Source organism: Calonectris borealis, chromosome W, assembly GCF_964195595.1.
Source record: "Calonectris borealis chromosome W, bCalBor7.hap1.2, whole genome shotgun sequence".
Classification (NCBI taxonomy): Eukaryota; Metazoa; Chordata; class Aves; order Procellariiformes; family Procellariidae; genus Calonectris; species Calonectris borealis.
In genome coordinates this window covers 30,097,452-30,118,970 of record NC_134351.1, presented here as the reverse complement: position 1 = coordinate 30,118,970, position 21,519 = coordinate 30,097,452, and the positions used below count along the sequence as shown (strand labels likewise).

The window sequence follows — 21,519 nt, the reverse complement described above, 5'->3', positions numbered from 1 at the left end:
AGTTTCAGCTTCATTTTTATCTTTCCTTTCTGGTTTCATTAGTTTCAAATACCTGAAGGGGAAAGAGTTTTGAAAAAAAGGAGTAGTATTCCTTAAGGAATTTTAACCTATATAATATGTAAGTATTCACATGTGAACACACATGGGAATAAAAGGATGAACTAATACAATAGTATTAAAAAATATTAGTATTAAATAGAACCATCACTCATCTTCCTGTCACAGTCAACTCTGTTAATTTATTCTGGTCACTCTTTGCTCTTCAACATGTAGTCTGCTAGTTGCTAGGCAAACATAAATGATTACTGCTCATGCTTTTTTATATGGTGGCTATAGAGGTTATTATTTTTAATTTTAAAAGTGGAAATATGGATTAAAAATCAGAGAATGGCATTCAGAATTAATAATTTTCTTCCACCATACCCATAACAGTCATTTTTGATTACATAAATATTGTCTTTTCAAACATGCAATATGGAAACACATACACAAAGGGAGCAGGAGGTAATGTTTCTGTGATAGGAGATTCTGGGAAAATGGTACAACAGAATAAGTTGTTACTGATCTGGGTAGACAAAATTAAAGGGCAGTACATCTGGTTTTACCATTTACATGATAAATCAGGAGACATGCTCTTTGTGGGTTTTGAGGGGGGGGGTTGGTTTTTTTGTAAGCACTTTGAAGACTATATTTCATATCTACTATAACGGTGCAATTGTAAATTTGTGTTTGTTCCTATTAAAGTATAGTATTAGCTGCAGAAAGTAGAGTTTTACTACTTTCTTTTTTAAAAATAAATTTATTTTTTACCAATTTTTGTTTTAATGGGAAAATGTTTTGTTTTAATCTTTGAGCAAGTACAGAGTGAGGATGTCTACAAAATAACATACCTTCTGGCTTCTGAAGACACAGTTTTGTCACAATATTGGATGACTCCACAAGTCATCTGCTAATTGTGTGCTAATTTTGCAAGTAACTTGTGCCTTTTAAAGAATTAGCTTACATCTGCATGATATATGTTGCAAATCAGAATTATTAAAAGAACATTATTAAGTTTGTGAAATCAAGCAGCCAGAAGGTAAGTACAGCCTGTAATGCTATGACAGAGTACTGGTTTCATTTGTTTTTTTCCACAGGATCTTTGCCTCATATCATGTACAAGATGGGCAATGATCACTTAATGAACAGCTATTTGTTATTTTGCTTTATCTTCATTCCTGAATATGTGGTTTCATGCCTTACTTGTTGTGTCCATTATTCAAACCCTATTAGAAGACAGAATTATGAATTTTTTTATGGGCTTCTTTATGGTGTTCATCAGTATATAGTATCTAAATGCTTTGCAAACATATAATTGAGTTTCACAACACCATAGCATTATTTTAAATTTATGGATGACAAATAGACACTTAAACTTTAAGATACCATTTGGACACCAGAGATCTGTTTTCAGAGTACTTATTGTTTTATATATTCAGGAACAAATTTCATTGATGTCATTTGCAGCTGTGAATGTTCTACACTTTTGGTTATTAAAGAAAATAATGTAAATGTAGCTTTTGTTTGCAACTTCCCATTTCTCTTTGAAAACGCAAACTGAAACAAAAGCAAATCCTGTCATGTGGAATCACATTGTCACTCACATAGAACATTGATAGGATTGGAGCCTTTAAATCCACAGTACAAACCTCTCTCCCTTTGACTCATGAAGTATAGAAGTAGTAAATTGACCTCTTCTGTGTGAATCAGTACTAGAAGGAGATGAGAGACAGAGCGGCATGACAATTTCACAAATATTTGCTGATGGGAGAGGAATAATGCGAATTTGGATTAGGATTATCTGTCTATTTAACGATTTTCTCTTATTACAATATCCAGGTGCTTCCTAAGTAAATCAGATCTGTTTGGTGAGTTGCTAGTAAACTTTCTGGAGTTTGACTGGTTTTCTCATGTGTGGTACAGAATGGGGTGGTCTGGCCTCAACAGCTATAAGGGTTGGATCTATGCTCAGAACACTTTCCCTTCCCTGGTGGATATATGTAGCCAGCCGTCTCTTCTCACCCTGCAGCAGCAGCTGCTAAAAGTATATTCCTGCACCTGCCATAACCTAACAGGCATTTGACTGCTAGGATTGTGTTTGCTGTAAACTGGATGGAAAAATACACAAGATTTATGCCACAGGATATTGATTGGACCACACCGAATAGGAAGCTGTGCTTGGAATATTTGAATTATTGTCCTTCTCTCTCATACAATGTCTATAAGAAGAAATGTCCTAGAACTAAACCAAGAACATTAAGAAATCTTGGATCAGTGGAACAACATCTCCATGTAAAAGAAGAAAACTGTTTATTCCTAATTGTTCATTGACCTACTAGGTCCATAGGCAAAATAGTATCTACCCAAATCCTGAGACTATTTTACACATTAAGAGATCCCTATTGAGAAGGCATAGATGATGACATTCATAGAGGACACAGCTGTCCCATACATCTTATCCTCCTTCATCATGACAGAATTACCTAAATTAACCTTTGATTTAGCATTAGTTCCAGTGTGTCTGATAAGATACCTGCAGTTTCAACAGAATGCTGTATTGTGGAGGACAGCTGTAAGAGAGAAGCTCAGGCGGGGGCTCAAGAACTGGCAGCAGGCTCTGTGTTGCCCAACTCCTACAAATTACCATTCAAAGGTGGAAATGAAAAAACAGGGCCCCTTTGGAGTAAGTTGTGATAGAATTAAGCAGTGATATTCCTGTCTGTGAAATATGGGCTGAGAAACACTGGTGAATGCTGTCTGTGTAAACAGGCTACAGTTCTTCTCAGAAGCTGCTTTTTTCTGCTACCATGACTGTCAGATAAATGGCAATATATGCATAAATATATATATATGCTTGAGCCCATAAGGGCCATCAACAGATCTTTCCTCTCCAAATAACTCATAGTCAGCTATTACCTGGGAAGCCACAAATGAGAGGATAAAAAGAACTTCTATTCAGAAGCATTAAAGTAGCTATTAATAAGGGATGGACAAGGGAAAATCTGGAAATCTCAGAGAATATAAACAGTTGCAAATCATAGGCAAAGTGTATCTTAGGTTATCCAAGGAATCTAAATAATCCATTACTTTATCTCTGACAATTCTTTCCAGATGATTATAGAGGTACAAACTGCAGTACTGATTTTCAACGCACTTACAAATTATCTTCCCAGAAACCTAACATTCATTAATGAAAGTTGATACTGGCATGTATTGTAAAACCTAGTTGATCTGATTTCAATCAGCATCTGGTATAATAGCAGCCAGTATGGACAAATAGTTCACTATGAACCAGAGCTATAAAAATAGCTATAAAAAAGACCAAGAGGAAGATAAATTTAAGGTGACAAGAAAGAGAATAGTTAAGAATAATAAAAGAAAATGAAGAAAAGAATAAAACTGCCCTAGACAAAGCACTAGAGAATTCAGATTCAAATCCTGATCCTTCTCCTTTATGATCTATACATATTATGGTGGTGATGTATCAGGACAAGAACATGAAAGTTGTGCATTAAACTGTAGATTAATTATTTATATCAAATCAATAAGATCAATTCAGAACAAAGTTTGTTACTAATCCTTTACAAGAAAAAAAATGCTAGATTTTTAATAATTTGATTGTATACAATTTCTTTTCTGAGAAAGCTGTAGTAATTCTTTGTATTGTGTGCTTGTTTTTCTCAACAGTTCAGGACGGCAGCTAAGTGAAGTCTTCATTCAGCTCCCATCTAGAAAAGAATTACCAGAGTATTATGAATTAATTAGGAAACCAGTGGACTTCAAAAAAATAAAGGTGAGAACCATTTTTGGGTGTGGACATTTCTTTATTCCTTTTCACTATATAGAAATATGAACATTAAGTCATCATTAAAATTATGATCATGTGGATATTAAATTTGTCTATGTTTTTTGCTTAGATTTTAAAATTTAATATACCCCTTGTTATGAATTTTGCTTAATGTATATTGCAGTACTTCACTACTAACACCTAAGTCAAAGCAAAACACAGGATGACATAAATCATACTTTCAGAGATGATACATTAATGGTTTTTTTGTAAAGGACCAAATCATGAATCTGTAAGCAAAACTTAAATAAGTGTAGTGCTTGCAAAAATTTTATGTTTTTGGGAGGGATATAATCATCTTTCAACTAGCATCACATCTTGGAACAGCCACAGTTGGATAGGTGAAGATTAGGCAACTTCTTGCACCTTAGAGGCCATGAGGAGTTCATGGCTCTCTCTTTTACCTTCACTCACACTGTACCTCTTTTTGTTTCTGTACTGAGAAGAAACTTGGAATTGAACTCCTTTCTTACCCACAACAATACAATTTCTGTTGCTTTTGGCCCTTCCAATTCACAAAACGATTCCACAATTTTTAGTCTGCCTTTGGCCATGATGCGTTTTGTCAGCATATTCCTCTCACACAGGCTTTAAATTTGGTTTGTTTGTTTTAATGAGATACTTGTCATTCCACTTAGGTAAAATGTATAAAGAGAGGGTTTTAATGTATTGAAAAGCAATATTAATTGTCTTGTCTGTTATTTTAATTTTTCTCTCCCCACTGCTGCCATCCATCCTTCTCCATGTCTTCTTAACAAATGCAACAGGAAAGAATTCGTAGCCATAAATATCGGAACCTCAGTGATCTGGAGAAAGATGTCATGTTGCTGTGTCACAATGCTCAGACATTCAATTTGGAGGGATCACAGGTTTGATTGAACCACTTTGTGTTAAACATGTGTCTTCCCTACTCAGTGTTTTCAGTGCTTGTTTAATTATGACAATTCTGTATATAAAACCTCTATTTTTAATCTTATTAGTGCTTTTAATGAATAAAAATGCCCATATTCTTTGAAGCATCCAGAATCCTTTGGTCACAACTAGAATTCAAACATTCAGCGAATTTAGTTTTGATTCCATAATCCTGAGATCAGTTTGTTCTGATATACTTTAGGACAGTTTTCAGACTATTTGAATCTATGCTAAATGGCTGCGCCCTGAAGAGCCATATGTTGGTTTGAGCTCACCACAGTGCATAACACAAGTAATTGAGAGAATAGTCCAGCTTAGGGACAGTTGTTAAGCGTTTAGTGGTGAAATTTTCAGCTCTACTAATGGAAGATAAAGTTTAAAGTTTGTCTGACACTAGATCTTTGTGTATATAGTTCACATTCTCTGGACATTGTGGAAATTTTTTTCTTGTTGAAAGAACAATATCCATTTTGAGAGACTGGAATAATGTAGCCTCATTAATAAATAATGTACCCAAATCTCTCATCTTGGAGAGATATAGAGTTCAGGATTTTGCCTGGTTTACACACAAGGATGCACGCGGTCCTATGAATTCACAATAGAAGAGGTAAACAGAGATACTGTCCTGGTTCCGGCTGGGACAGAGTTAACTTTCTTCCCAGTAGCTGGGGGTGTGTGGTGTGTGCTGTGTTTTGGGTTTGGTATGAGAGGAACGTTGATGGCCCATTGATGTTTTGGTTGTTACTGAGTGGGCTTGCACCGGGGACTTTTCTGCTTCCCGTGCTCTGCCAGGTGCATGGGAAGCTGGGTGGGGGAAGCATAGCCAGGGCGGCTGACCCAGCTGGCCAATGGGGTATTCCATACCATGTGGCGTCATGCTCAGTATATAATTAGGAGGCGTGGTCTGGGAAGGAGGGGACTCTCATGCTCAGGATGGGCCGGGCTGCCGTTGGTCGGCGGGCGGTGAGCAGTTGCGTTGTGCATTGTCTGCTTTGTATATTCTGCTATTGTTGTTGTTCTCATTGTTATTATTATTGTTCTACTTTGGTTTATTTCAATTATTAAACTGTTTTTATCTCAACCCGCGAGTTTTCCTACCTGAGCCCTCCCGATTCTCTCCCCCATCCTACCGGAGTGGGGGGGTGAGCGAGCAGCTGCGCGGTGTTTAGTTGATGGCTGGGGCTAAACCACGACAGTCCTTTTTGGCGCCCACCGTGGGGCACAAAGGGTTGAGATGACAACAAATTAACTAGACCGTATTAAGGAATTTATATCTGTTAAGAGTTGCTAGTCACAATATTGATTCATCTGCTCTCGATATTAATTTATCTGATCTGCACCATGCTCTTGTTTTTGCTGTACCTGTTAAAGATTGGTGTTGGGTTTGGCAGTCTGTTGTGCTCTGCCGTGATTAATGATGTTTTGCCTGGGAGATTTGTTACTAAAACGCTGGCATTGGGGGTTATTTGGAATTTGGGATTTGTAATGAAGCCGTTACTGTATTTTGGGTACCACCTCAAGGGAACCATTAGCAATTATACCTCTTCCTCTGAGAGGTTTTTTATGGAGGAAATAGAGATAGATAAAGTACTGTCCATTTTCCTCGTTCAGCAATATTCAAAGCCAGCTGGATGGCTTTCACCTCTGCAAACTGGCTCGACTCACCTTCTCCTTCAGCAGTTTCTGCGAATTGTCGTATAGGACTCCATACAGCAGCCTTCCACCTCCGATGCTTTCCTACAAGGCGACAGGACCCATCAGTGAACAGGGCATATTGCTTCTCATTTTCTGGTAGTTTGTTATACAGTGGGGCCTCTTCAGCATGTGTCACCTCCTCTGGGAATATGCCAAAATCTTTGCCTTCTGGCCAGTTCGTGATCACCTCCAAGATTCCTGGGCGACTGGGGTTTCCTATTCGGGCCCGTTGTGTGATCAGTGCGACCCACTTACTCCACGTAGCATCGGTTGCATGATGTGTAGAGGGGCCCCTCCCTTTGAACATCCAGCCCAGCACCGGCAGTCGGGGTGCCAGGAGGAGCTGTGCTTCAGTACCAACCACTTCCGAAGCAGCTCGAGTCCCTTCATATGCTGCCAATATCTCCTTCTCAGTTGGAGTATAGCGGGCCTCGGATCCTCTGTATCCCCGACTCCAAAACCCTAAGGGTCGACCTCGAGTCTCCCCTGGTGCTCTCTGCCAGAGGCTCCAGGTAGGGCCATTCTCCCCGGCTGCCGTGTAGAGCACATTCTTCACATCTTGTCCTGCCCGGACTGGCCCAAGGGCTACTGCATGAACTATCTCCCATTTAATTTGTTCAAAGGCTTGTTGTTGCTCAGGGCCCCATTTGAAATCGTTCTTCTTCCTGGTCACGTGATAGAGAGGGCTTAGTATTTGACTGTAATTTGAAATATGCATTCTCCAAAAACCCACAACGCCTAAGAAGGCTTGTGTTTCCTTTTTGCTAGCTGGTGGGGACATGGCTGTTATTTTGTTGATCACATCCATTGGGATCTGACGACATCCATCTTGCCATTTTATTCCTAAAAACTGAATCTCCTGTGCAGGTCCCTTGCCCTTACTTTGTTTTATGGCAAAACCGGCCTTCAGAAGGATTTGGACTATTCTCTTCCCTTTCGCAAAAAATTCTTCTGCTGTGCTGCCCCATACAATGATGTCATCAATTTATTGCAGGTGCTCTGGAGCCTCACCCTGTTCCAGTGTGGTGTGGATCAGTCCATGGCAAATGGTAGGGCTGTGTTTCCACCCCTGGGGCAGTCAGTTCCAAGTGTACTGGACGCCCCTCCAAGTGAAAGCACACTGTGGCCTGCACTCTGCGGCCTGCACTCTGGTGCCAAAGGGATTGAGAAGAACGCATTAGCGATATCCATTGTGGCGTACCACTTGGCTGCCTGTGATTCCAGTTCGTATTGGAGTTCTAGCATGTCCGGCACGTCAGCACTCAGCGGCGGCGTGACTTCTTTCAGGCCACGATAGTGTACTGTTAGTCTCCACTCTCCATTGGACTTTCGCACTGGCCATATGGGACTGTTAAAGGGTGAGCGAGTCTTGCTGATCACTCCTTGGCTCTCCAGTCGACGAATCAGCTTATGGATGGGAATCAGGGAGTCTCGGTAGGTGCGATATTGCCGCCGGTGCACTGTTGTGGTAGCGATCAGCACCTGTTGTTCTTTGACCGTCAACAACCCCACAACAGAAGGATCCTCTGAGAGACCAGGCAAGGTGGACAGCTGTTTAATTTCCTCCGTCTCCAGGGCAGCTATACCAAAAGCCCACCGGTACCCTTTTGGGTCCTTGAAATACCCTCTCCTGAGGTAGTCTATGCCAAGGATGCACGGAGCCTCTGGGCCAGTCACAATGGGGTGCTTCTGCCACTCATTCCCGGTTAGGCTCACTTCGGCCTCCAATACAGTTAACTCTTGGGATCCCCCTGTCACTCCAGAAATACAGGTGGGTTCTGCCCCTTTATAGCTTGATGGCATCAGGGTACACTGTGCACTGGTGTCTACGAGAGCCTTGTACTCCTGTGGGTCTGATGTGCCAGGCCATCGAATCCACACAGTCCAGTAAACCCGGTTGTCCCTTTCCTCCACCTGGCTGGAGGCAGGGCCCCTCTAGTCCTGGTCATCATATTTGCTATCCACTTCTTGTAAGTATGAATCAGAAGTCCCTTTGTTAAGGTCGGAAGTGGAATCAGCCCTTCTACTGTTTCTGGGGAACTGCTCCCTGGAGACTGGAGCAGCAGTTTTCCTGGAAGAACCCCCTTTTGTGGTTGTTTTTCCTTGCAACTCATGTACCCGTGCCTGTAGGGCTGAGGTAGATTTTCTATACCCCTTCCTCATGTCCTCTCCGTGGTCACGCAGGTAGAACCACAGGGTGCCCCGGGGTGTGTACCCACGATGTCTCCTCTCTTGAGCAGAGGGACGCTTGCTCCTAATGGCTGAGACACTGGCCCGTGCAGGTGGAGAATAGGACATATCCTCTTTGAATTGCTGGACCTCCCGGGACAGTTTCTCCACAGCAGAGATGCAGGCCCGTAGGGCGGAAGAGAGACTTTCTTCATATTGCCGGAGTTGGCCAGCCAATTCATCCACTTTTTGTTCCTCTCCATCTCTCCAGGTCATTATTGCCAATGAGTTTGCATGTGATGCTGGTGCGTTCCATACAAACTTCCGCCACGTGGGTCGGGTGCATTTGACTTCATCTGGGTCTCTGGATAACTGCTCGTTGTTCAGGTCATCATAAATCACTTCCAGCACGGCTAATTCCCTCAGGTACTGGATACCTCTCTCCATGGTGGTCCACTTGCCTGGGCGATATATAACATCTTCCTTGAAGGGATACCTTTCCTTCACACCTGACAGGAGTCGCCTCCAGAGGCTGAGGACTTGTGCCCCTTGCCCAATCGCTTTGTCAATGCCCCCTTCCCTAGCAAGGGATCCCAGCTGCTTGGCTTCCCTACCCTTTAATTCCAGGCTACTGGCCCCGTTATCCCAGCATCGGAGCAGCCAGGTGACAATGTGCTCACCTGGATGACGGCTGAAGTCTTTTCGCATATCTCGCAGCTCACCCAGGGATAGGGATCTCGGGTGGTTACCATCTCATTTATGGCTTCTGCCTCCTCCTCCTCCTGTTCTTGTGATGGCCCTGGTTCATCTTCATCCCTTACTAGACGAGCTGATTTTCTTGTGCATTTTCTTTTTTGTATAGGGGCGACTGATACCGGCATGGGTTGGTTCCTTGTTGCAGGCGTCAGAGTAGCTGCCATGCCTGCCGTGGGGGGTGGGGTAGCGGCTGTGCTTGCCGTGGGGGGTGGGGGAGCCACAGGGCCTGTTGCTTTGTCATCAGCTGCAGAGACATTGGGGGTTCTGAGTGGGTTGGGGGTTCTGAGTGGTGTTAAACAGGGCTCAGTAGGCGTGGGCCAGGCCCCAGCACATTGTAGTGATTTGTGTCTCCCTAGAATGGCCAGGGTGACAGCATACTTCTTCCAAATATTCTACTAATTTTTCAGGGTTCTGCACTTGTTCAGGGGTGAAGTTCCAAAACACTGGGGGTGCCCACCATCCTAGGCATTTGCCCAGGCTATCCCACTCTCCCTGCCACTCATAACTATCCAGCCTTGGGGCAGATCTCTGGATGACATTCTTAAATTGCTTACTAACCTTGGATAAAACCAAAACAATATTCCCAAGGAGTACCAATAGATGTATCTTAACTGCCCAGGGATGTTCAAGGTACTGACAATTTAATTTAACAAAGGAGATGACATCATGGAGGAAGGTAGTGAGGGTGCCATTCTCTATTTCCTCCATAAAAAACCTCTCAGGGGAAGAGGTATAATTGCTAATGGTCTCCATGAGGTGGTACCCGAAATACAGAAACGGCTTCATTACAAGTCCCAAATACCAAATAACCCCCAATGCCAGCGTTTTAGTAACAAATCTCCCAGGCAAAACATCATTAATCACGGCAGAGCACAGCAGACTACAAAACCCAACTCCAATCTTTAACAGGTACAGTAAAAACAGGAGCATGGTGCAGAACAAATTAGTATGTTACCAGATATAAATTCCTTAATATGCTCTAATTAATCTGTTGTTATCTCAGCCCTTTGTGCCCCACACTGGGTGCCAAAAAGGACTGTTGTCGTTTAACCCCAGCCAGCAAATAAACCCCACGCAGCCGCTCGATCACCCCCCCACTCCGTTGAGATGGGGGAGAGAATCGGGAGGGCACAAGTAGGAAAACTCCCGGGTTGAGATAAAAACAGTTTAATAATTGAAATAAAACTAAGTAGAACAGTAATAATAACAATGAGAACAACAACAATAACAGAATACACAAAGCAGGCAATGCACAATGCAACTGCTCGCCGACCGCCGACCGCGTGCCACAAAGGGGGGGCAAGCCCCCCACACACCTGGTTTTTATACTGAGCATGATGTCACATGGTATAGAATACCCCATTGGCCAGCTGGGTCAACCACCCCGGCTGTGCTCCCCCCCCCCGCCCCAGCTTACCCTGCACGTGGCAGGGCGTGGGAGGCCGAAAAGAGAAACCAAAAGTCTCCCCGGTGCAAGCACCACCCAGCAACAAACAAAGCATCAATGGGCCATCAACGCTCCTCTCATACCAAACCCAAAACACAGCACACCCCCCAAGCTACTGGGAAGAAAGTTAACTCTGTCCTAGCCGGAACCAGGACATCTCTGTAATAGTTTGGATCCACTTTTGCTCTGACACATACTTATAAAATTAAAATATAATATTTATGTGTGCACTACTTACATTAAAAGATACAAACCCATAAGTTTAATTCGGACAGAGATATTTAAGTATACAATAAAGTAAAATTTAAGTGAGATACTTCAGATTTGTTTTATTAGTATGATGCATGCTCCTCTATGTTTTTTTGAGCAAAGCATTTCCATCTGGGCTGGAGGCTTAAAAAGTGCTTTCATGGAGAGACAGATCTTATATGGTGTGTTCAATGTAACCAATGCATTACTTCCAAAGTGTTACAGAGCAGTATATGCAAGCTCATTTTGTTTAGATGATTACAGTATCTCATTATTATTTTTAATTTTTATTTCTGTTAAATTAATCTGGCAAATACATTACAAGCCAGATGTAGTCCTCTCGTTCATAGATGTTCTTCCAATGAGGTTAAAATAAAAGCTGATAGTATCAAAAATACTTAGCAGGCTTCAAAATATTAATAGAGTTTTGGATAAGCATTGATTTTCAGTCTTTTTGGATCTTAAACGAAGGAGTCTTAAAGGAATCCCAAAGCTGCTTGGGATAAATTATTTTCTTTTTTACCCACTTTGGATTTTGGAACAACTATTTTTCAAGGCTGCTATGATCTAATTAAAATATATCATAGTTTAGTGGTAATAAAATAATAATAAAAGAAAAAAAAATTCATTCCAGGATGGACTCTTTCTCTAATTGGATATTTTAAATATGATACATTTTAAGAGTCATATTTTTGTGGCTCACTGTTGGCCGGATTCTTCATTTAGAACATGAAAATTCAATATTGGCATTTTTTTGTAAAATTCATGAAACAAGCATTGTTATTTTTTATAAAAAGGCTACGTTCTGTGAGTTTGTATAGGAAAAAAAGTGAATTTTTGGTGCTGCTTGGCTTGCAGTTCTGACATAGGTTTGCTTTCATACTGTAGATCTATGAGGATTCCATTGTTCTTCAGTCTGTATTCAAAAGTGCACGACAGAAGATTGCCAAAGAAGAGAGTGAGGAAGAAAGCAACAATGATGATGATGATGATGATGAAGAAGAAGAGGAGTCAGAGTCAGAATGTAAGTTCCCTGCTGAATGCTGAGAAGGAAATACATTTATGGAGGAGAGAGGAATTGATTTTTCCATTTGTGTACTGAGACTGGTTATAGACTGTCATTTTCCACTGGTGGAAGTAGTTTCTTATAAAGTTTGCTGTTTTGGCTGCTTCCATTCAGCTTAAGTCTCTTGGCTACTCTATTCTGGCTATATTTCTAAGAATTGTGCTGAAAACTTCAAGTGCTTTTAAGCACTGCTCAGATGGAAACAGATCTGACTTATCCTTATCTGACTGACCATGGGTATATATGGACCCTTCTTTTCCTGATCATGTCGCTTGTAAATATAAGTGCCTAGAAGTAGTGCCTTGCTTAATCCATAGGTAAGCAACCTTTCTGATATTATGCGACATATATCATTAAGAACCAGAAAATGTTACTTCAGTAAGACAAAGGGAAAATGGAAATCAGATTGTTTGGCAAGCAGGAGATGACATTCATAATTTAAGAGGCTGTCATGGTTTAACTTGGCAGGCAGCCAAATACCACGCAGCCGCTCACTCACTCCCCACCTCCCCGGTGGGACGGGGAGAGAATCGGAAGGGTAAGAGTGAGAAAAACTCGTGGGTTGAGATAAAGACAGTTTAATAGAACAGAAAAGGGAAAATAAAAATTAAAATGATAGAATATACAAAATGAGTGATGCACAATGCAATTGCTCACCACCCGTGCTGACCAATAACCAAGTAGCGATTTCTACTTCCTGGATCATGCCTACCGTTCATATACTGAGCATGACGTCACATGGTATGGAATACCCCATTGGCCAACTGGGCCAGCTGTCCCGACTAGGTTCCCTCCCATCTTGTGCACCTGGCAGAGCATGGGAGCTGTCCTTGACTAGCAGGGTACTTAGCAACAACTGAAAACATCAGTGTGTCATCAACATTCTCCTCATACTAAATCCAAAACACAGCACTAGGAAGAAATTTAACTCTATCCCAGCCGAAACCAGGACAGTATCCACCCCTTATTCTATACCATTTACGTCATGCTTAGGTCTCACATTTTTCAAAACATTTCAATTAATCATCACCATCTTTCTTTTTATATATATATATATATACACACACACACACACACAGAGATATCATTCCCTTAGTCTACAGACTATCCCTCTAAAATGTCCATTGAGTTCATTTAGTCCATGACTTTGGGCTCCATCTGTCATAACAGTCTTTCAGGACAGGAGAGATGGTGTGTGGTGTTGGACTGTTGCATCCTGAAGCCAGTTCTCATTTCAGTATCGCTCCACTCGTCCAGTTCTATCATCGTTGCACTTTCCTCAGTTTCATAGGAGTTAGTTCATTCTTCATTAATCTGGGTGATTTTTACTGCTATACCATTGATAGCAACCATAGAAATAATGATATACAATATCATGTAACAATTAACATCATACAATTCAGTTCATTGGCTATTTTCACCCAAAATCAAATCCCCTTGAGGTACACACCGGACTTCCCCATCCTTTCGCATTACCCACCAAGTGCACCCAGGTCCTTGAGCAAAAGCAATCCCACGGATGGGTTTTCCCTTGCCAGAGGCAGGTGTAACCCAGACTGTCTTCCCCAGCATATTTCTTATGTGCACGACAGGGACTTTATCTCCATCTACAGTACGTAAGAGTTTTGATTGGGCAGAGCCAGCTCGAGTGACAGATCCCCTGGCGTTGACTAACCAGGTGGCTTTTGCTAAATGTGTGTCCCAATGCTTGAATGTACCACCACCCATTGCTATCAGCGTAGTCTTTAGCAGTCCATTGTATCGTTCGATTTTCTCAGAGGCTGGTGTGTGATAGGGGATGTGATAAACCCACTCAATGCCATACACTTTGACCCAGGTGTCTATGAGGGTGTTTCGGAAATGAGTCCCATTGTCTGACTCAATTCTTTCTGGGGTGCCATGTCGCCACAGGACTTGCTTTTCAAGGCCCAGGATGGTGTTCCGGGCAGTGGCATGGGGCACAGGGTATGATTCCAGCCATCCTGTGGTTGCTTCCACCATGGTGAGCACATAGCGCTTGCCTTGGCGGGTTTGTGGGAGTGTGATATAATCAATCTGCCAAGCCTCCCCATATTGATATTTCAACCATCGTCCCCCATACCAAAGAGGCTTTACTCGCTTGGCTTGCTTGATTGCAGCGCAGATTTCGCATTCGTGGATAACCTGTGCAATAGCATCCATGCTCAAGTCCACTCCTCGATCACGAGCCCATCTATATGTTGCATCTCTTCCTTGATGGCCTGAGGCGTCATGGGCCCACCAAGCTATAAATAATTCGCCCTTATGTTGCCAGTCCAGATCCACCTTGAGCCACTTCAATCTTAGCAGCCTGGTCCACCTGCTGGTTGTTTTGGTGTTCTTCAGTGGCGCGACTCTTGGGTACGTGAGAATCTACGTGACGTACTTTTACAGCCAGGTTCTCTACCCGGGCAGCGATATCTTGCCACAATGCGGCAGCCCAGCTGGGTTTACCTCTGCGCTGCCAGTTGTTCTGCTTCCATTGCTGCAACCACCCCCACAGGGCATTTGCCACCATCCATGAGTCAGTATAGAGATAAAGTACTGGCCATTTTTCTCGTTCAGCAATGTCCAAGGCCAGCTGGATGGCTTTCACCTCTGCAAACTGGCTCGATTCACCTTCTCCTTCAGCAGTTTCTGCAACTTGGCGTATAGGACTCCATACAGCAGCTTTCCACCTCCGATGATTTCCCACAAGGCAACAGGACCCATCAGTGAACAGGGCATATTGATTCTCATTTTCTGGTAGTTTATTATACAGTGGGGCCTCTTCAGCACGTGTCACCTCCTCCTCTAGGGATATTTCGAAATCTTTGCCTTCTGGCCAGTTCGTGATCGCTTCCAAGATTCCTGGGTGACTGGGGTTTCCTATTCGGGCCCGTTGTGTGATCAGTGCGACCCACTTACTCCACGTAGCATCGGTTGCATGATGTGTAGAGGGGCCCCTCCCTTTGAACATCCAGCCCAGCACCGGCAGTCGGGGTGCCAGGAGGAGCTGTGCTTCAGTACCAACCACTTCCGAAGCAGCTCGAACCCCTTCATATGCTGCCAATATCTCCTTCTCAGTTGGAGTATAGCGGGCCTCGGATCCTCTGTATCCCCGACTCCAGAACCCTAAGGGTCGACCTCGAGTCTCCCCTGGTGCTTTCTGCCAGAGGCTCCAGGTAGGGCCATTCTCCCCGACTGTGGTGTAGAGCACATTCCTTACATCTTGTCCTGCCCGGACTGGCCCAAGGGCTACTGCATGAACTATCTCCTGTTTAATTTGTTCAAAGGCTTGTTGTTGCTCAGGGCCCCATCTGAAGTCGTTCTTCTTCCTGGTCACGTGATACAGAGGGCTTACGATCAGGCTGTAATCTGGAATATGCATTCTCCAAAAGCCCACAAGGCCTAAGAAAGCTTGTGTTTCCTTTTTGCTAGTTGGTGGGGACATGGCTGTTATTTTGTTGATCACATCCATTGGGATGGATGCGACGTCCATCTTGCCATTTTATTCCTAAAAACTGGATCTCCTGTGCAGGTCCCTTGACCTTACTTTGGTTTATGGCAAAACCGGCCTTCAAAAAGATTTGAATTATTTTCTTCCCTTTCTCAAAAACTTCTTCTGCTGTGTTGCCCCATACGATGATGTCATCAATGTATTGCAGGTGTTCTGGAGCCTCACCCTGTTCCAGTGCGGTGTGGATCAGTCCATGGCAAATGGTAGGGCTGTGTTTCCACCCCTGGGGCAGTCGGTTCCAGGTGTACTGGACGCCCCTCCAAGTGAAAGCAAATTGTGGCCTGGATTCTGTCGCCAAAGGGATTGAGAAGAACGCATTGGCGATATCATTTGTGGCGTACCACTTGGCTGCCTTTGACTCCAGGTCATACTGGAGTTCTAGCATGTCCGGCACGTCAGCACTCAGTGGCGGCGTGACTTCGTTCAGGCCACAGTAGTCTACTGTTAGTCTCCACTATCCATTGGACTTTCGCACTGGCCATATGGGACTGTTAAAGGGTGAGTGAGTCTTGCTGATCACTCCTTGGCTCTCCAGTCGACGAATCAGCTCATGGATGGGAATCAGGGAGTCTCGGTAGGTGCGATATTGTCGCCGGTGCACCATTGCGGTAGCGATTGGTACCTGTTGTTCTTCAACCCTCAGCAACCCCACAACAGAAGGGTCCTCTGAGAGACCAGGCAAGGTAGACAGCTGTTTAATTTCCTCCGTCTCCAGGGCAGCTATACCAAAAGCCCACCGGTACCCTTTTGGGTCCTTGAAATACCCTCTCCTGAGGTAGTCTAGGCCAAGGATGCACGGAGCCTCTGGGCTAGTCCCAATGGGGTGCTTTTTCCGCTCATTCCCGGTTAGGCTCACTTCGGCCTCCAATACAGTTAACTCCTGGATCTCCCTGTCACTCCAGAAATACACATGGGTTCTGCCCCTTTATAGCTTGATGGCATCAGGGTACACTGTGCACCGGTGTCTGCGAGAGCCTTATATTCCTGTGGCTCTGATGTGCCAGGCCATCGAATCCACACAGTCCAGTAAACCCGGTTGTCCCTTTCCTCCACCTGGCCGGAGACAGGGCCCCTCTAGTTCTGGTCATAGTATCCATTTCTCACTTCTTGCAAACGCGAGTCAAGAATTTCTTCATTACAATCCAAAGTAAGATCAGCCCTTCTACTCTGTCTGGGGAACTGTTCACTGGAAACTGGACCGTCATGAGACAGGTTTTTCCTGAAAACTGGAGCATCATTTTTCCTGGGAGAACCCCCTTGTGTGATTGTTTTTCCTTGCAAGTCACGTACCCGTGCCTCTAGGGTCAAGGTAGGTTTTCCATCCCACTGCCTCATGTCCTCTCCGTGGTCACGCAGGCAAAACCACAGGGTGCCCCGTGGTGTGTATCTACTATATCTTCTCTCTTGAGCATAAGAACGCTGACTCCTAATGGCTGAGATACTGGTCCGTACAGGTGGAGAGTAGAACATATCGTCCTCAAGTTGCTGGACCTTCCAGGACAGTTTCTCCACAGCCACGGGAGGAAGAGAGAGTTTCTTCATATTCCCGGAGTCTGCCAACCACATCATCCACCCTTGGTGCTTCTTCGTCTTTCCAGCACAGTACTGCCAACGAACTGGCATACGATGCTGGTGTGCTCCGTACCAACTTCCGCCACATGGGTCGCGTGCACTGGACTTCATCTGGATCTTTGGGCGTTTGGTTGTTGTCCAGGTCACTATAAACCACCTCCAGCACGCCTAATTCTCTCAGGTACTGGATACCTCTCTCCATAGTGGTCCATTTGCCTGGACGATATATAACATCTTCCTTGAAGGGATACCTTTCCTTCACGCCTGACAGCAGTCGCCTCCAGAGGCTGAGCTCCTGTGCCCCTTTTCCAATTGCTTTGTCAATGCCCCCTTCCCTAGCAAGGGATCCCAGCTGTTTGGCTTCCTTCCCCTCTAATTCCAGGCTACTGGCCCCATTATCCCAGCATCGGAGCAGCCAGGTAACAATTTGCTCGCCTGGACGATGGCTGAAGTCTTTCCGCGTATCTCGCAGCTCACTCAGGGATAGGGATCGGGTGGTTTCCATCTCGTTTATGAGTTCTTCCTCTTCCTCCTCCCCTCCTCGTGATGGCCCTGCTTTTCCATCATCCTTTTCTAAACGACCTGATCTCCGCTTCCAAGATTTCCTCTTCTGTACAGGGGCGACAGATACCAGCAAGCGTTGGTACTCTGGTTCAGCTGTAGTACCTGTTGCTGTGGTTTGGGTAGCTGCAGTGCCTGTCACGGGGGTTGGAGTAACTGCGGTGTCTGTTGCCGGGGTTTGAGTAGCCACAGGGGTTGTCGTGGCGGTTGAAATAGCCGCAGTGCCTGTGACAGGGGTTTGAGCAGCCACCGTGTCTGTCGCTGGGGTTGATCTTCCGCCGCCCGCTCCCCCGGGACCCTCCGCTCCGCCTGCCCCGATGAGGCACCGCCCTTCGCCCTCCCTCTTTTCTTGTTGCTGAGGGTTGATCTCTGGACAGCATTCCTGAATAATTTTTTAACCCTAAACATGGCCTAAACCACATTCAGGAGACATAGCAATAGGAACATGCTTGTTTGAACATCCCAAGGATATTCAAAATTCTCAGGGAATATTGTGGACATCTTCATGAAGAGGATAGAAGAAAAAGGACTTTCTGAAGATATGGAAGGGAAGATGAACAAGTGGGAGAGAGTGTCCCATCCTGTCTCCCCCTTAAATTCATTCTCCGAGGAGAAAAAAGTGCAATTACTAATAGTTTCTTAGAGGTGGTTCCCGAGGTACAGAAATGACGGCAGTGCTGAGTCCAGATATCATATTAGACTTACGACCAATGATTTTATCACCTCATAAAACAGCAGCAAAATGATGATCTTGGCCCAGTTCTGAATAATGATAAACAGCACAACCGGGAACATATACTGCAAGCAAGGTATTACATATTGCAACATTGAGAGCCAGCCCCACAACTTTGAAAGCCAGTAAATCAACATTGTGACCAATCAATATAATGAATGCTTATAACAATTTTTCCTTAACACACTTTGGTCAGATCTGTCGTTATCTCAACCCTTTGTGCCCCACGTTGGGCACCAAAAAATGACTGTCGTGGTTTAACCTGGCAGGCAGTCGAATACCACGCAGCCACTCGCTCACTCCCCCCGCCCCCTGCAGTGGGACGGGGAGAGAATCGGAAGGGTAAGAATGAGAAAAACTCGTGGGTTGAGATAAAGACTGTTTAATAGAACAGAAAAGGGAAAATAATTATAATAATAATAATGATAGAATATACAAAATGAGTGATGCACAATGCAATTGCTCACCACCCGCGCTGACCAATAACCAAGTAGCCAGTAGGTTCACAACACACTTATGTCAAAAAAATGACTATAGAATGAGCCAGTTCTACATATTGCCTTTTAGATCCCCTGACCAATTAAATTTTCCTCAATAGGTACCTTCTCACATAACCTCTGAACTTGAAGTCCCTGCAAATTTGGAAACATGACATTGTGGAAAAGGAGGGATCCCTTCATTCTGCTTTCTGCCACCCAAGTGCTTCTACCCCATACTTTCTAACTACCTAGAACTGCACTTTGAAAGTGTGTCTGGATAGAGAAACTAGATTACTTTTGCCTTGAGCTAATCTGCAAGTATTACAAGCAGCTGTGCAGAGCATGCAACTTCAGCAGTTCATCTGGAAATGAGCAGATACCCTGGAACTGGGCACTTGTGTTCTCTTCAGTAAGCTGTTGTCCTGGTTCCGGTTGGGACAGAGTTAACTTTCTTCCCAGTAGCTTGGGGGGGTGTGCTGTGTTTTGGGTTTGGTATGAGAGGAGCGTTGATGGCCCATTGATGCTTTGTTTGTTGCTGGGTGGTGCTTGCACCAGGGAGACTTTTGGTTTCTCTTTTCGGCCTCCCATACCCTGCCACGTGCAGGGCAAGCTGGGGCCGGGGGGAGCACAGCCGGGGTGGTGGACCCAGCTGGCCAATGGGGTATTCTATACCATGTGATATCATGCTCAGTATAAAAACCGGGGTGGGGCGGGGCTCGCCTCCCATTCGTGACACGCGGTTAGCGGTCGGTGAGCAGTTGCATTGTGCATTGCCTGCTTTGCGTATTCTGTTATTGTTGTTGTTCTCATTGTTATTATTACTGTTCTACTTCATTTTATTTCAATTATTAAACTGTTTTTATCTCAACCCGGGAGTTTTCCTACTTGTGCCCTCCCGATTCTCTCCCCCATCCCATCAGAGGTGGGGGGGTGAGTGAGCGGCTGCGTGGGGTTTATTTGCTGGCTGGGGTTAAACCACGACAGCTGTCAACTCAGAAATTTCCAGTCACCTCCACATGGAGTTTGTGTAGTTAAAAAACCCCAAAATTGTCTGTTCCTACTGTAGACAGACATTTTTCTATGTGCAGGCAACAAAAACTACTTTATTTCTTAACATGCATCTTCTTGTACAAGGTTCCCTGAGTGTAGTTGCAACATTAAATGTTATCTCTAAGTGCCATGCATTCTAAAAGTGAAAGGAGGATGCACCTGATCAACTCTTGGATTTTCTTGATAGTTTAATGCACATTAGCACTGCAACTATCAAGACCACAAGTAAAAGCAAATATCTCTACTTAATTCCACAATCCAGATAAAGAACAGAAAGAAGATTTTTTTCAGGCTACAAGGGGAGAATTTGCATTAAGACAGACTATTTAAAAGTTATTTAGTAGGAAAATGGTATACAATAAATAAAGGCAGATGTTACATTCACATTCCACTTTTTACAGCAAAATCAGTGAAAGTCAAAATCAAGCTGTACAAGAAGGATGAAAAAAGCCAGGACAAAGGCAAAGGCAAGAAGAGGCAAAGCCGAGTAAAAGCCAAGCCTGTTGTGAGTGACAATGACAGTGATGAGGATCAAGATGAAAACGTACGTTTTGTTCACTGAGATTTTGGAAATGGTTGCAGTGATTTCATCTATACCATGTCCTGTTTGCACTCAGAATTTTCACCTCTTCATGCTTAGAAACATTAAGCATTGTTTTTAATCTGTGTCATCATCTTGGGAGGATGGGGGAGCAGGTTCAAACTGTGTTAGGGTTTGCTTGTGGGATCTGGTCTTGGTGCTTTAAGACAAAAAGTCTGACACTTTTGGCACTTATTTTTTGAAGATGTTCTTTCTTTCTTTGAAACTTTAAAACTCATGGTTTGTTTGCTTTCATTCCCACCCTAGAAACACTTGGGTTTAATTTCTCGTAGGTGTTTCTATTAATGCAACAAATGAAGACAGATCTTTCCAGACATTTTTAAAATACCTGGGTAGACAGAAAGGAGCTAGTGTTTCCCGATTCTGTGCCTTTTCTTCTCTAAAGAGGCCCATGGCAATTTAATTAGAATGAAATGTCATGAAAGGAAAATAGTAAATAACATATTACTTTTCTTATGGCTATCTTGATTTGTCAATTTAATTGTAATTTTTCTTTTTTTCTTTAACAAGAAACATAGAATACTTGGCAAAGAATTTCTGACTTTTCTTGTGTCTCTTACCTCTAGGACCAGTCAGAAGCAAGCGGAAGTGATGATGAGTAATTCAGTTTATTTCCTTGGCAGAACTGACCCCATCCCCTTCTCTTCTCTCATTTTACAACCACTGAATTAATTTTGTCAAACAGACATTGGGTTGTATTCTCATCCTCTATAAACTAGCTCTAGGATAGTGCCTGACAAACATATGATATCATAGTGTAAAAAAGGAAAAAAGTAACATACTGTGACCAAATGGGCCTCAAAGTTTTTTTTTAAAATCTCCAGAA

General features: G+C 43.7%; 1 protein-coding gene across 1 annotated transcript in view; it reads left to right on the top strand.

The window, feature by feature from the left end:
• LOC142074706 (SWI/SNF-related matrix-associated actin-dependent regulator of chromatin subfamily A member 2-like) overlaps nucleotides 1–21,295 on the top strand; it is a 58,725-nt gene extending 37,430 nt beyond the window's left edge. The window contains exons 3-7 of the mRNA XM_075135510.1: nucleotides 3,727–3,832; nucleotides 4,654–4,755; nucleotides 12,003–12,138; nucleotides 20,494–20,636; nucleotides 21,260–21,295. Coding sequence (XP_074991611.1) covers nucleotides 3,727–3,832; nucleotides 4,654–4,755; nucleotides 12,003–12,138; nucleotides 20,494–20,636; nucleotides 21,260–21,295 — 523 coding nt within the window. The remainder of the gene's footprint in view (nucleotides 1–3,726; nucleotides 3,833–4,653; nucleotides 4,756–12,002; nucleotides 12,139–20,493; nucleotides 20,637–21,259) is intronic.
• The last annotated feature ends 224 nt before the right edge of the window (nucleotides 21,296–21,519 follow it).